Raw genomic sequence first — 14,416 nt, 5'->3', positions numbered from 1 at the left:
TAGGGAAAAAACTCATTTCAGCAGGAAGTTTAGATTTAACCCAGGATGGAAAGTGAGGGCAGAGGGAAAAATCAGCTTTAGAAGTCTCAGAATTTTTGCAAGAGCTTCATGTGAAAAAAAAAATGCTAAGACCCAGCTTGTAACACCCTGCAAACTTCTGGCTCAGGATCCCCACATCCCTCTGTCAAACCTCACTGGCAGTGAAACCACTCTCATTTATTAAACACGTTTACCGTCTTAATGACTCAACTCCACCAGCAACCATCCAGACATAGGAGAAGAAAGAGCAGCAGTGATAACATGTAGCAGTCACTCAGCATGCCTCAAACACCATCCCATAGTTGCCAGTTCTGCATGCAGCCCTTCCACAAGGGGATTCAGAGAGTATCCCTCATTCCCATCTGCTACTGTACCTGGTTACAGCAACCCAAAACTTAGAGCACAGTGACATTTCCATTAATCCTTTTATCCCTGGCTCCTACATGCAATGGCTGCAGAAGATGTCAGGCTCTTGAGGGAGGCAGCATCTGCAGAGCAGCCAAAGATGCGTTGGTAGAGTGCTGAGGCCAAGGAGGTGATTCCAGGTGGCACCAGACACCTGCCAGGCTATGCAAAGCCTCAGGAGCCACCTTGGAATAAGCAGCCTGTCTGCAAGGGAACAGTGGTGCCGTGGTCTGAAAGCCTCTGGAGAGCAAGAAGGAGTCACCATCTCTGTGAGAACTAAGTCTCCATCCTTGGGTGCCCAGCAGCCCCCACAGGGAGCATCTGCCTTGCAAACATCCACACTGCCAAGTCCCAGGAACAGCAGCAAAACCCGCTGGCAAACTCTAACCAAATAATACACTTGCCTCGAGCATCAAAAGGCAAGGAAAGAAAGATGTTAAGAACATGATCAATCTTACATAGCCCAAGCAGTAAACAAACACATATTTCATCACCACATACCAACCTTAACTCTTGACACAAGATGGATGTGAGGTTTTTTCCACTCCCAAAAGTAATTCCAAAAGACAAAAACAAACACTTTGAGAAAAAGCAGCAACAATTGGCTGTGTACACATTAATGACATATTCAGCCTCAAAGCAAGTGCATGGGGCTTTTTAAACTCCTACGACATCCAAACTAATTTCATCAGAAATCAAATGTTATTCATTTTATCTGCTAGATACATAAACAGCAACTACACAATTGACAAACAACCCTCCAAAAAAACAAAATCAATTGAGAGTGGTTCAGAGAGAACACTTCCCAGGAACAAACAACCATAGAAAACACAAAACCCCACTACAAATCAAAATAACAAAGGGCAGAAATCAGGAAAATCCCAGTGGTCAGCATTAAGAGGGTTTATTATAAAAAATATGCAATTCTTTAAACTCAAAAAGGCTCAGTCCATATTCACAATGCCCTCAACTATTCATGCCCTTTCATACTTCAGAGCTCCTATTTAGCAAGTACTTTACTGTCACTTAGCAACTGTAAATGGTTTTCCAAAAAGGAAGCTTTTGGGGTTTTTCAGTTCACATCCTCTCTAAGCAGACATCAAAAGACAAATCTATCCTGCTCTGCAGGTCGCATTTATCTCCTTGCCCCAGGAACAAGTTTGTATCGATGGCCCAACGCATCTGCAGACTCAAATGGATGCATTTTTTAATGGAAGAAGCCACTAGCACTAGTTTCCAAAAAGCAGGGATACACACGCTCTCCATCCAGACCAACAGCTCACGCCCTAGGCTAGAGACTCAACAACCCCTTTTCAGCTTTTATATCTACACTGGAGCACAGAAGGGTTTGATTTTGGACCCAGTCACTTGGGCAAGATATTTCAGGCCCATGGAGCACCCTGCACAGTGGCCTGAAATTCAGGCTTTGCTTTATCACCTTGGGAAAAGCAAATACACATTTAGAAAACAAACCAGTGCCCTTGGCATCAAGGATGTAGAAATTCCCCGTGACGCCGTACTCACTGGCTAATGATGCCCCAGCAGCAGGACACTTGTGCAATGTCCCATGACAACAGGACTCCAGCCTCTCCAGCACAAAATGACCCTACCCCAGGCCCGCTGCAGATGCCAGTTTAAGAAGTTAATAATTAGGAGCAGAGCTGGCAGCTCCGCGCCCCAGGATTTTTATCGGAAAAGCAGCCTTTGGTTAAAAACTAACGAGAGGGGCAGGCTCTGGCTGTGCACTGGGGCAGGCAGCTGCCCCAAACTCTACAGAAAGAGAAATGTTCACCAGCCACTGCAAGGCTGCTAATAACGCAAGCACTCGTTAGAGCGGCGATCAAAGCCAGGGAAGTTTTTAGAAAGACAAAATCATCAACTGCCCAGCAGGAGCTCACCATATCCTGTATCAAAGCCCATTCCACTTCCCTGCACATTCGCATTTCCATCTCTTGCCCTTTCCCACCTCTCCCTCTCTTTCCCCATCAGCATTCCACTTCCCTCTCCTTGCTGTCCCCAATAGGCACTATGGGAATCCACTCTGCAAATCACCTTTCCATAGGGAGCAGAGGGAAAAGGGGACAGGAGCCTCTGGCAACTCACATGTAGTGCAGGTGAGGGTTCTTGGCAAAGGCGCGTGGCTGGATGTTTCGTAGTCCTGAGTTCCTGATTGTCCTGCAGAGAGATGCAGAAGGGCAGCAATGGAGTGAAGGCAGACAGATGCAGTAAACCCCTGCTCAGCACCTGATGTGTGCTGAGAGTCCTCAATTCCCCCCACCCCATCCCTGGGAGGCACATCTGTCCCCAGGAAGTCTCTGAGAGCTACAAGCAAAGAGACTTTTCAGCTTTGTCTGGTATGGTGAGAGCACAGGCTCAGTGAAGAGCAGCTGTTGGGCAAGGCTCTGCTTTCACATCCACCAAGGCTTGCTGGGATGGTACAGGCTATCTCCTGCTCCTCTCTCTGCCTCCGTCCTCAAAAACAGCACTGTCACAGCAAATGTAACCCTCAGCAAAGTCATCTCCCCTCTTCATATCCAAGAGAAAAACCCTTCTGCTTGCAGCTCTGATAAGGAAGAGTATTTTGGACACAGAAAGGGGAACCCGCATCACACCTTGTTTTGGAAAAGCTCTCTATGTCCAGGATTTACCTATATCTGCTGTCACTGTTGCTTTGTTAGGTGAGATAAGAATAGCAGCCAGCCTGCTTACAATGGGTCTGTGTATTAAAAGCACAGCTTGCTAGAGTTTGGTTACTGAGTGCTCAGCCACATACACCTCCTCCAGCCCACATGGGAGCTGTACTTAATGTAAAGCTCCCAGTGAAACACACTATTAGTCTCCGATTATTCCTGAGCTGCATCTCGCATAAGCAACACCTAGGGTGATCCCAGATCCAGGAGGATGCAGGAGGGGGAGTTAAGAGATTGGATGGTATCCTTGCTTGGCCTGGCTTCCCAAGCATGTGGCAAGTCCATTCAACCTCATAGACCTCAGTTTCCCCCCGTGATGCACCCAGTTGACCTCTCCCTGTGTTTGGAGAGCTGCGCAGGGAGATGCAATTCCCTTATTGTGCAGCACCAATGTGATGTTAACTGCACTAAATGAGGATCAACAGCCCAGCAATGAAGGATTGGTGGAGACAGCTGGAATTTCACATTGTGGGGCTGAAGTGAGTCAGAACAACACATAAGTCCAGAGCCAAAACAGCAGGGGAGAGGAGAGGTCAGGGCTGATGCGTGTTGACAGAGCTGTCAGGAGCTAGCAATCCTCCTCCTCAGACCCAGCAAAGACCAAAAAACACTTCATCTCCATTTTGTGGAGTCTCATAGCAAAACAGAGTAGATCCAGCAGCTTAAACTGACAGCATGGAGACTGCAGATGGAGGGAAGGCATCTGAGGTGGGCTTTGCTGGAAGGAAGGGGCTGCCCAGTCCCATTCCCCTCCCTGATTCACAGGACATACTCACAGCCTCTGGAGTCCTGTGTACAGCTCCATGTCAACAGCATTCAGTGTCTGCAAGTTCTTCCAGTTCTCTATGTGTCTGCGGAGAAGAAATAAAGGCTCAGCTGTGGCACAACCAGATGGTTGCTCTGCCCATGCAGGAGACAGCACACAAAGGATGTCATGCCCTACCACCCAGCCCCGTTCTCTTTTCTCAGCGTTTTGGAAAAGTCAAATAACATGGTTTTACACACAGTTTTGAGCATGGAATGTGCAACCGAGCCATTGAACATCCTTGACCAAGTTGTTGCCCCTTATTGCACACATCAGTGAACAAAGACACAGCTGAAATGGATCATACAAAAAGAGTGAAAGCAAACAAAACCTCTCAACAAAAATTTAGGGTCTAAATTTAAAAAGTCATGTATTTATCCAGTCTCTAACTGGGGTGGATAAACAGGGCCCTAGTCTTCACTGGCTAGAAGTGTTGCTGGCAGGAGAGCACCAAGCTCAGTTTGGAAACATTGCCTTTATTACAAATTCCTCAGTCGCCTGGGGCAGTCTGGCAGGTATGTTATAGAGAACAAAAACAGAAATAGATCTGTCACCATGGGATCATTTTCAGTAAATATTAGAGCTCGGGGAAAGTGACAGATCAGCAGCCTCAGTGAACAGGGTCCCTTGTTGTCAGCAGCACAGGAGTGATGCTGGCAGCAGCGTGGCTGCAGCCATGGGCCTCTGCTAACAGGCTGTTAATGCTGCATGGTGTAAAAGGAGTTCAGTCCTTGGGCAGTTCTAGCTTTCTCTAGGTTAAACTCAGACACTCTCCCACCAGAAGGCACAAACATTTTCAAGAGGGTTTTTGCTGAAAAGCAGGTGGGGGTGCTCAAAAAGTCAACTGAAAGGAGGAAAAACAGCTGGCATATCCCTTTGGACAATGTGTGAAAGAAGCCCAACTTTGAAGTCTCTGGACACATGCACCCAAGCTCACAGCTGCCTTGATGCAATAGTTGACTTTGGACTTGGCCCTGGAGAGAGAAAACATCTCCAAGTGATGCAGGGTTGGAGTGATGAGAAAACACTGAGAACTATCTTGTGATTCTGTGGTTCTAGGCAAGAAGGTTGCAAGACGTCACATGGTGGTCCAGAGGCTCAGTAAGCACAAGAAGGATCTTAAGACCACTTCTAGAGCAGTTGCAGGGGCCACACATTCCTCCTCCAGCACATGCCATGTCTTGTGCTTGCAAAAGAATAGATGAATTAGCATAATTGAAGTACATAGGCTTATTTAAGCCACATCCCTAATAATTTCCAGCTCAAAAAAGAAAAATACAAAGCCTAGACTAAATTTCAGCATATTTCTCTGCTCTCCCCATACAGATCCAAGGAAAGCAGACACTCACAAGAGTCAACTCTGCTTTTCACATGTTCCACAAGTGTCTGTATGCCCACAGGGGTTAGTGTAGGGACGCAGCAGAAGTTCCCAACCATTGCTGCATGACAGTTAAAGTCATGGTTCATCCTCAATGACCTGCTCATCACCTTGGATCATCTGTGTCCCAGACAGAATGAGAAACAGGACATGATTCCAGGCATTTCATATTCCCTGACGACATGTAAGGCCCCTGTGAACACTTACAGAACAAAACACAGACTGGGAGGAGTCAGTCAGGAGACCCAACAGCTCAGTGAAACCCTTTCAAGTCACAGCAGGACTGCCAGTTCAGGTCCTGGGCCACAAGATTACAGAACTGAGCAAGGCTACAAACACAGACTGAAAACATTTCCCATCTGCAACTCCAACATAGCAAAGTGAAGGTCCTCCAAGAGAAAGAAAGAACGTGGGAAAAAGGGGGAATGGGATGATGTGGGATTATCACCAGGGCATGCTGAAGCTACAGCAACCAAGCAATGACTTTCAGGGAAGGATGGAGCAGTCCAATCCAGGAGCAATGGAGCAACCACAGCTGGGAAGGAGGCGGCGGCCAGATTGGCTCTTGTTTTATTGATTGTGTTTGCTAAAAAAAGTCAAGGTTATTTTTGACTTGACACTCAAAGCCATGTGGGCAGCATTCTAGAAGAGACAGAAAAAGATCTAAGCTTGTCCCCAGCAACATGCTCAGACATGAATTTCTGATGACTCAGCACTGGGTTATGGTGGTCTTCTCGGGGGCCTCCCTATGGCCAAGCCCCCCTAAAAGTGAATTACACTAGACTGGAAATACAACTCCACAACCTGTATTCCAGCCTCCCAAAGTCTGTGAGCTTCCTGAGCCAGATACACTTTGGTACATTATTTGACATAGACATATAATACCCACAAAGTGATCTATGAGAAGCAGCAGTGGAAATACATACACACACACACACTTACATATAGGATAATCCTCCAGCTCAGAAGCTGCTTTATGTAGGGTGCAATGCAGGGAAATAACATCTTCAATTAGGTACACAGGTCACCAAGGGACTTTGAGTCCTTTGAGCTACACAAACATTTCCCTTCTCAGGGATTGCCATAAATGGCTTTCCCCCTTTTTTCTCTGATTTTTCAGCTTAGCAGGAGTTGCACCCTTGCTCCTAGAAGTGACAGATCAGTCTTGCTAAACAGGCACCTTAGAGATATACCAGGAAAACCATTTTCTTTGGTTCCCTATTGCTTTGGAAAGAATAGTGTAATTTTGCATTGGCTGGGTTCACCTGAACCCACTTAAAAAACAAAACAGAAATGCATCTTATTCTGAAAGCTCAAGGAGTCAAGCTGTGATTGCAAAATTGGCAGTGGTTGCACAGGAAAGCAAACCAACCAAGTACAGAAACTCCACCCAAAACTCATGTTCCTCTCTTGTCCTTCAGTATCTCAACTAGCTCCCTCTCTTTTCCTTCCAGGCTTTTGCTTGCCCTAGAAATCTTATATCCTCTCAAATGCTGCTGAAGACCAAGACCTTCCCTCCTTCTCTGCCTTGGTTTATTAACTCAGCAGGAACACAGGAGCTAGGTTCACACCAAATACAGCTGTGAAAGCTCCCAGTCCTGTCCTAGTCTCCTCAACCAGATGTTGAGGTATGAATTACAGTCAGTGGACTACAGTTTATTTCTCCCTGCAAACATATCTAAATTCATATTCCTGTGGCATTCCTCAGTTATTACTAAGGCAAACTGCTCTTCTCCAACATCCAATAGCTTCAAGAGCAATACTGTACTTCACAAATCCTGAAGAGCTCACCATGTGCATATCCACCTAGACTCATATTCAACCTCTAATTGAAACCATACGAGATGCATCACTAACATAGATGAGGTAGCTCACTTATTTTTTGGGTGGAGGATGGAGGGTAGGGCGTGTTTGTTTAAATACTCACTTCCTTCTCATACTTCTTGTATGTTTGGAGGGTCCTGATAGTCCAAGTCTCCTTGTTTGCACTGCAGAGATGAATTATACCATGCCTTCTATGGACTGATCAAATTCCACCTTGGGAGTATGTAGGGGTTTGCCCTCCCAACTCAGACTGAAATGCTGCACTTCGCATTTCTTACCCAATGTATTCCTTAGCATTTTACATCCATTTTCTCTTGTGTCAAAGCTGTCTTTCCTTAAGCAGCTCTTTTTCCTTCCCAACACTTCTTCCTCCCTCCTTTACAAGCAGGAGCCAGTCCCACCCAGCTATCATTTATAAGCTACACGATGCCAGCTCTTCTAAGGCAGCACATCTGTACCAGTGAAGTGCGAGGCAAATTGTCTCAAGTGCCCTGAAGTAATACTAACTCGAGACCCAGAACTGATGCAGATATATTGCTCAGGCAGAGTCCTGGCGGGGAGGTTGTTTTGCTCCTGATTTCACACCCAGCATAACTGATGCTCATGCTTGGTCATCTATGCAAGAAGGACCACTATGCCACATAGAAAATGGCACTCTATTTTCTTCATCAGCGTATTTAAGTCTCTTTTCCTTGAGTAAGAGTGACCAAAAACACAGAGCAGTCTATAGTCTCACTTGTATAACAGCATGAGCAGCTCCCCAGTTACACTGGAAACACCATGGCTTTTAGCCTGAGATCACACCGGCCTTCATCACAGCCCCATCAGCGTGGAGGTTTGTTTTTACCTCATTATTAAGCATTTGACCAAGCATTTCTATCCACAAGGTCATTTCTAATGGCCATGATTTCCTAAGTGGCAGCAAAAGCCCCATTACACCCACATTTACATTCACTCCACTTGGCATTACAGACTGTCTCTTGGTTTTGTTACTGTAGCTCTTCCCATTGACCATCTTCAACCTACTTTTTGTTCCCACAGCTTCAGCAGTGAAGCCCATATGCACGCTCCTGCTTTTTGTGCCAGTGTCCTCAACAAAACCATGAGCCAACATAACCTCCAAGGAACCTCAGCAGCTACCTCATCTTTTAACATCTCCCACCACCCCTTCCCCACTTCACCTGCAACACCTGGGCTATTCTGTGCCTTCTCCAGAAAAACAAACCTCTTCTGATGTAATGCAGCATCAAATTAACCTCTCATTACAGTCATCTCTTTGCTGAAAAGATCAGCTACCTTTCTAAAGGAAGGCAAGGGGTAAGCCTGACAAAAGCTAACCTTAGGAGGCCAACCCAGCATCACATCTCAGCCTGCACGTACCCACAGCCATGCCTTTACAACTTGTTGAAAGCCTTGTAGACTGCTGCAGTGAGACCAATGGTCAGTCTCAAGCTTGCGTGCTGTGTCCCAGTTAATAGCAAACCTGTGAAGCGTGAAGCCCTGTTTGCCAGCTCAGCAGCTTGCAAGCATCACATCATCACTGGTCTCACTCAGATCCCAGGGCACCATGTGAGGCCAGCACAGCAGCAGGTGTCTTTGCCCCTGCATCACACAGACAGAAATCAGTGATCTTGCTGACCTTAAGATCACCAAGTCACAGAGTTTAGGTTTCACCTGGTCTCCAGAAGTGCCAGGATCTTGTCCCACTTGCTAGAAGAGGACTGGTAGCCACCAAACCTGTGGGAACAGCGGTTTCATTCATTCCCAGAAAGACATCATGCAAGGTGTTGTCTGACAGCACAGGCTGGTAACACCTTGAGACCACACATCAAGCCTGCACAGCTCCACATGCTTCCAAGCCCAGGACCATTGCAGCATGAGAGACTGAGATTTAGACACAGCCAGGCTCATTTCATCCCACTTGCATGAGGCAGAGGTGAACAAACAGCCTCATGCCAATTTACCAAGCAATTAGCTTGAGGCTACTTAACATGTCTGGCCTTCCTTCACCCTCCTCATACAACAGGGATAATATTTATCTAATCTCTCTCAGCCTTTCAAGTACTGTGGACAACAGCTAAAAAAAGGCACCTGATAAGCACCCAGTGCACATATGTACACATGTGCTACTTAAATCTGTATCTGTCCCATACTGGAGGGAAGCAGCTTTTCATGAGGATGCCATCAGCTCCAATCAGTGCCCAAGCAGATGACACATCCCTGACATACTTTGCAAGTGCCACTGCTCATGTCTGAATGCTGGGCAGTGAATAAGTTGTGTGTCAGCAAGCAGGCAGCACCCCAACACACACAAAGTTATGTATATATATATATATATATATATATATATATATATATATATATATAGGGAAGGCAAGCAGAGCATTTGCCTCCTGTCTCTTGTAGGGCAATGGGAAAATTGATTTGTCGCCCAGGCATATTAAACCTCACAATCCAGACAGAAGCCTTAGCTTTCAATTACCTGGTATGTTTAGCATTATAAACAAGTCTCCTGGCACGCCACCTCCAAACCATTCAAATGTGAATTTAATTGCAGTGGGAATAGAGGGAAGACATCTCTAAACCCCTGACCAGTAAGATCTGCTTCCTCCAAGGAGAGGTGCTGCAGATGTTGATGGGAAGCCCTGAAGGCTGGTAAATCTATGGCCCTGGTGCAGGTCCCACATCCCAGGGCAAAGCACAGACATGGTGGGAATTGTCAGCTCTTTTTATCCATCCTTCAAACACCAAACAGGGCTGGAGAAGTCATAAAGGAATCAGGCATCTTTCACAGTATCATAAAGCACTTATCACATACATTTAATAAGCAGAGACACAAAGGACTTGATTTCCTCAATATGGAAGTTATAAGTGAATTGGTAACAGAATCTTAAAGTCAAGAGCAGCTGAATAAAAATGTACAAAAACAGTATTTTTCCCTTTTAAAGCATGGTCTTCCCCTTCCCAAAAAGCATGGAAAGTTCATGCAGCAGTGGATAACTTTGCATCATTAAGGATAATTTGAGGTCAGTGCAAAAGGAGGGGTAAAGAAAGCAAATCCAGCTTTGTAGAAACAATTATGAGCATAACCCTACAGTGTAATTGTGATTCATCAAGGTAACAATCATAAAATGCACAACTGTGACACAGCTCCCTCTTAGCTGGTGGATCTGCTCCTCCTACCAAGATCACGTAGGGGTATTTGGGTGCTGCAGACGATGCAACAGGGATGCACTCAGTCCCCATCCCATGGGCTCTTCCACATCCACCCCAGCAATCCAAATCAGACCTTTCCAGAAAGGCTGAGCAAACAAAAAAATTTCCAGTCCCCAGCTGGGGAAGATGTGGGAATTGTACAGTTACACACAAGCTACTGCACAGGGGTGTCTCAGCAGTATTCCTGGAGAAACTCTACTGCTACACCCAAGCAACTCAGAGGACACAAGAAGTCCTCTCAAAAGAGAGGACTCTCCCACAGAATACCTTTAGGATGAGGCCAGATGAGTTCCACACTCAGTCCCACAGCATCTGCCAGGCCCCAGGCTGGCTAGAAGCTACCACCAGGTGCAAAAGAGCTGCTACAGCTGCGCTATCTAACAAGCTTGTCATATAGAGATACCCAGCTGTGGAAGATGCCCTGAGAAAAAGCTTTAAGCTCTGCTGAATATGTCTGGGGGTTTTTCCAGGTACTGCTCTTAAGCCATCCTACCTGGCACCCATAAGGATGCGTAGGAGCTGGACAAAAGTACATGCTTTTAAAAAACAGACAGCAGTGCCAACATGACCAGGATCTCATCCTTTACTTTTGTCCCCAGGGAGAGAAGATCCTCTCAGGCACAGGGTGCACTGTGTCCTGTGTTTGTGCACTCACCAGTTTTCCTTCTGTGTCCTCAAGCCTCTGCAATACCCACCAGATCCAGTGGGTGACTTAGGGAGCAGAGAACATCCCTTCCAGCGACAATGTGTCAGTATTACTGGAGGATAGCAGACTGCCTGGCCCCTCCATGGACAGATTGCCACAGAACACCAGAAGCAATATGTTCTTGTTATTAAACACTACATCCAAAGTTTTTCAGGGTAAGGAGTTATTCCCAGTCATACACTTTCAGAAAAAAAGAAATAGGTAAAAGTGGGATGGCAGAGACAAAGTGCTGTGGGTGCAGCTACCACCACAACCAATACCCACCTTAACATTCCATCACTATTACTCATTTAGTTCTGGAAGGAAGCAGCCCTGGGGACCCAAGCAAGAACTGAAGTGTTCAAAATCACCCCAGTGCTGAAGAAACCTCACTTATCAGAGACAAGCAACAGTGCAAAAGCTTCAGGAGGAAATTCCCAAGGGCTGCAACATCTCAGGGAGCAGGGCTGGGAGGACAGTGCCCCTGAACCTCTCCACATACAGGCTGAGCTCCTGGTTGAGCCCCAGCTCCCTGCCTACAACCTTGGTGCTTCCTGGCTACTGAAGGTTCTCTCCCTAACTCCTTCCTAATTATTGCCTATCATCATCCAACACCTGCACCATCCCAAACATCATCCCAAGTGAGAAAGCATGAGATAGGATTAGCAGTTTAGTTCTGCAGACTTGGACGTGAATACACAAATACAGCCACCTTAGGGTGAAGCATGAGTAAAAGTGAGAGTTCACTCCCTTGCTGCAGCATCAGCCAAAGCTCACCCCCCTTTTCCTCTGGGTGGCAGATGCAAAAATAATGCTATTTGCCAAAGAGCATTTCTTTCATTAGTTTCTGGCAGGAGAACCTACAGAGCCAGTCCTCTGTGCCTAGTTAGGTTCTTCCCACTGTTAGATAGGGATCTGGGGTACACAGAGCAGAAACTCCTGGCTCAGGACTGCTAACGTCAACCTGGGCATAACTAATCACATATCGTATCTCCAAAACAGTCATGCAGCTTGCAGAATTAGAGAGCAGTCCAAGGGCAGGGGGAAAAATTCCCCTGGGATTACACCATACACACTTCAGGGTGAGCCAGCATCATTTGGTCTCCTGCACCCATGTAAAGCAAAAGAGCTCCCATTTTCAGGCAGCTCTCCAAGCACCTGCCATGCCAAAGGAAAGGATGTTTTATCCATAGGATTTCATATGCAATGAGAGCCAGCAGTGTGCAGCATTTTGTGGTCTTTAAAGATCAAACAGAATTTTATAGAGGAAGCAGTATCCTGGTCAAAATCTGCTTCAGTAATCATAATCTGCCTTATTAAACCCTCCCTGCAACTTCAAACTGGAAGTCAGGTTCTTCCCTCTCATCCCCACCTCCAAACAGGTCCGGGGCTTTTCAGAAACTAAATCATATAAGTACATATATATTAATACATGCAGACAAAACTGCCAAGCTCTGCTCCAAAGGCAGCCATGTTTGCCTCCTGGTGAGCACAGCGCCTACACACATTGGCAAGACAAGGAGGGGTACTTAAGGTATGGCATCACTAGAGTTCAGCTTGGTAGGAATAACTCCTGGTATAGAGTATTGCCAAAGAGCATGTGGTGGAAAGGAGCCCCTTGTAAAAAGGCACAGGGCCTTGGAGATTGCCAAGGTGATATTTTGATAGATCATATTAGCTCAACTAGGATCAAAAAGGAAGCACTGCCAGTCACATGAATATGCTGCATTTCATGCTGTGCTTGAAGACAGAAAAATGGATGAAGGAGGACAAAGAGAAAATAAAATCTCCCACAAACTGGCTGTTACTGTGATATACAGCACTGAGAATGAGGAGGCAGAAACAGAAGACCAGCAAGGGCAGAGATGAGAGCCAGGGGTGGGGCTGCATAAGTGCCATGATGGGAGGGGGCTGTGGTCCTTAATCCAGACTTGCTGTCACCCACCCACACAAACCTGAAGCACACTTCCCAAAACCACAGTCACCGTGCAAGTCTCAATTCAAGAACTTTTGACATGCACATCAGCTTCATCTCAAGTTCTGTTTCCATGCAGCTGCACATTTTTGGGCAGATCCTTTCCACTGTTCCCATGCCTGGGTCCTGAAAGCAGCATGGAAACCAGAACTTGGAGCTACAAATGGTGGGTGCTGAAAGGTCCCTCAGTTTCTGCACAGTTATGGCTATCAAGCAGTCAAATCCAGTGCCCTCCCACAGTTCCCCATCCTACTTTAACCTTCTTCACTGCCGCCATAGTGTGGATCGTCCCATTTCTAGTTTCCCACACACCCCGAACAGAGGAAAAGCCACTGTCCAAGAAAGGGGAGGGGAGAGACCATTTCCTGGACTTGGATCCTGCTTCCATGAAGCTTTTTTCTTTTTTTCCCCTCAAATGCCTCCCAAGGAGCCTGAACTTTGATCCTTCAGCATTTTGGCTCCTCAAATGTTATGAAGCTCGAACAAGCAGACAGCAATGCCCAGCTGGGCTGGACATAGGCCAGGCTCCCAACCATTGTGCTCAGGGCAGCCATGGGCAGAGCAGCTCCAACCTGCAAGGAGACTTGCCAGGGTCCCTGTTACCTCCACAGCATGGCAGATCTGCCTGCTCAGCTTCCAGCTGCTCTCCATAAGGCCAAAGGACAAGGCAAGTTCTCCATAGAGTTTATTTTTAAGCCAACTGCCATGACCCGCCCTAGGCTTGTATCTGCACTTCAAATAAATCACAGCCAGCTCTGCCCACTCTCCTCAGCAGCAATGGAGGGGCTCCACCATCACCCAGGAGAAGGGGTCATTTACCTTTTTCCCAGAAAAAGTCATGAAAACAACCTCCTCCCTTCCCTCCACCAAGCTTTACTTACAAGGGACACACACACTGACTTGGCTTTTATTGCAGAGGCTTAATAACAGAAGCATCACTCAGGAGCAGGGAGAGGTACTCATTAAGACATGGTGACTCAGAGCTCTAGGCTTCCTGAGATAACAGGTATTTTGTGGGACGTCAGCTGGCTCAGAAAAGGAAAAGCTAACCAGCATGCCTATAAACATGATACAGGCAGGAGGAGGCAGGGAGGGGAAAAAAGACCAAGCAGGCAACAGACACTTTAAAAGCTCCTCTCCTAGTGCTCTACTTTGTTCATATAAATGTGAAAAAGCACCTTGAAAAAAACGTTATAGAAGACATTCTGACAGCCAGAGACGCTGCTAACCAGGCTGTTGTGTTTGAGCTGATCCAACTACGCAAACAGCAAATCCTGGGCCCATATCTAGCTCGTGGCTCGATCTGCCATTCCTCTAGATAAAGGCATAGCTGAATTACAGAGAAGCCTCTGCTTGCCCAGTTCCTCCACTCACAGCCAGGGCTTCTCAGCACACCAAA

The 14,416-nt window shown here is 46.6% G+C and overlaps 1 protein-coding gene across 4 annotated transcripts in view; it reads right to left on the bottom strand.

The window, feature by feature from the left end:
* Positions 1–14,416, bottom strand: part of NTRK3 (neurotrophic receptor tyrosine kinase 3) — a 220,555-nt gene that overhangs the window by 183,058 nt on the left and 23,081 nt on the right. For all 4 annotated transcript variants that reach the window (XM_071568920.1, XM_071568921.1, XM_071568925.1 and 1 more), the window contains exons 2-3: positions 3,911–3,985; positions 2,548–2,619 (exon numbers count right to left, since the gene is read on the bottom strand). In XM_071568920.1, the coding sequence (XP_071425021.1) occupies positions 2,548–2,619; positions 3,911–3,985 (147 nt within the window). The remainder of the gene's footprint in view (positions 1–2,547; positions 2,620–3,910; positions 3,986–14,416) is intronic.

Source organism: Pithys albifrons, chromosome 13 (assembly GCF_047495875.1).
Source record: "Pithys albifrons albifrons isolate INPA30051 chromosome 13, PitAlb_v1, whole genome shotgun sequence".
NCBI classification, from domain to species: domain Eukaryota; kingdom Metazoa; phylum Chordata; class Aves; order Passeriformes; family Thamnophilidae; genus Pithys; species Pithys albifrons.
This window is presented reverse-complemented; position numbering and strand designations above follow the sequence as displayed.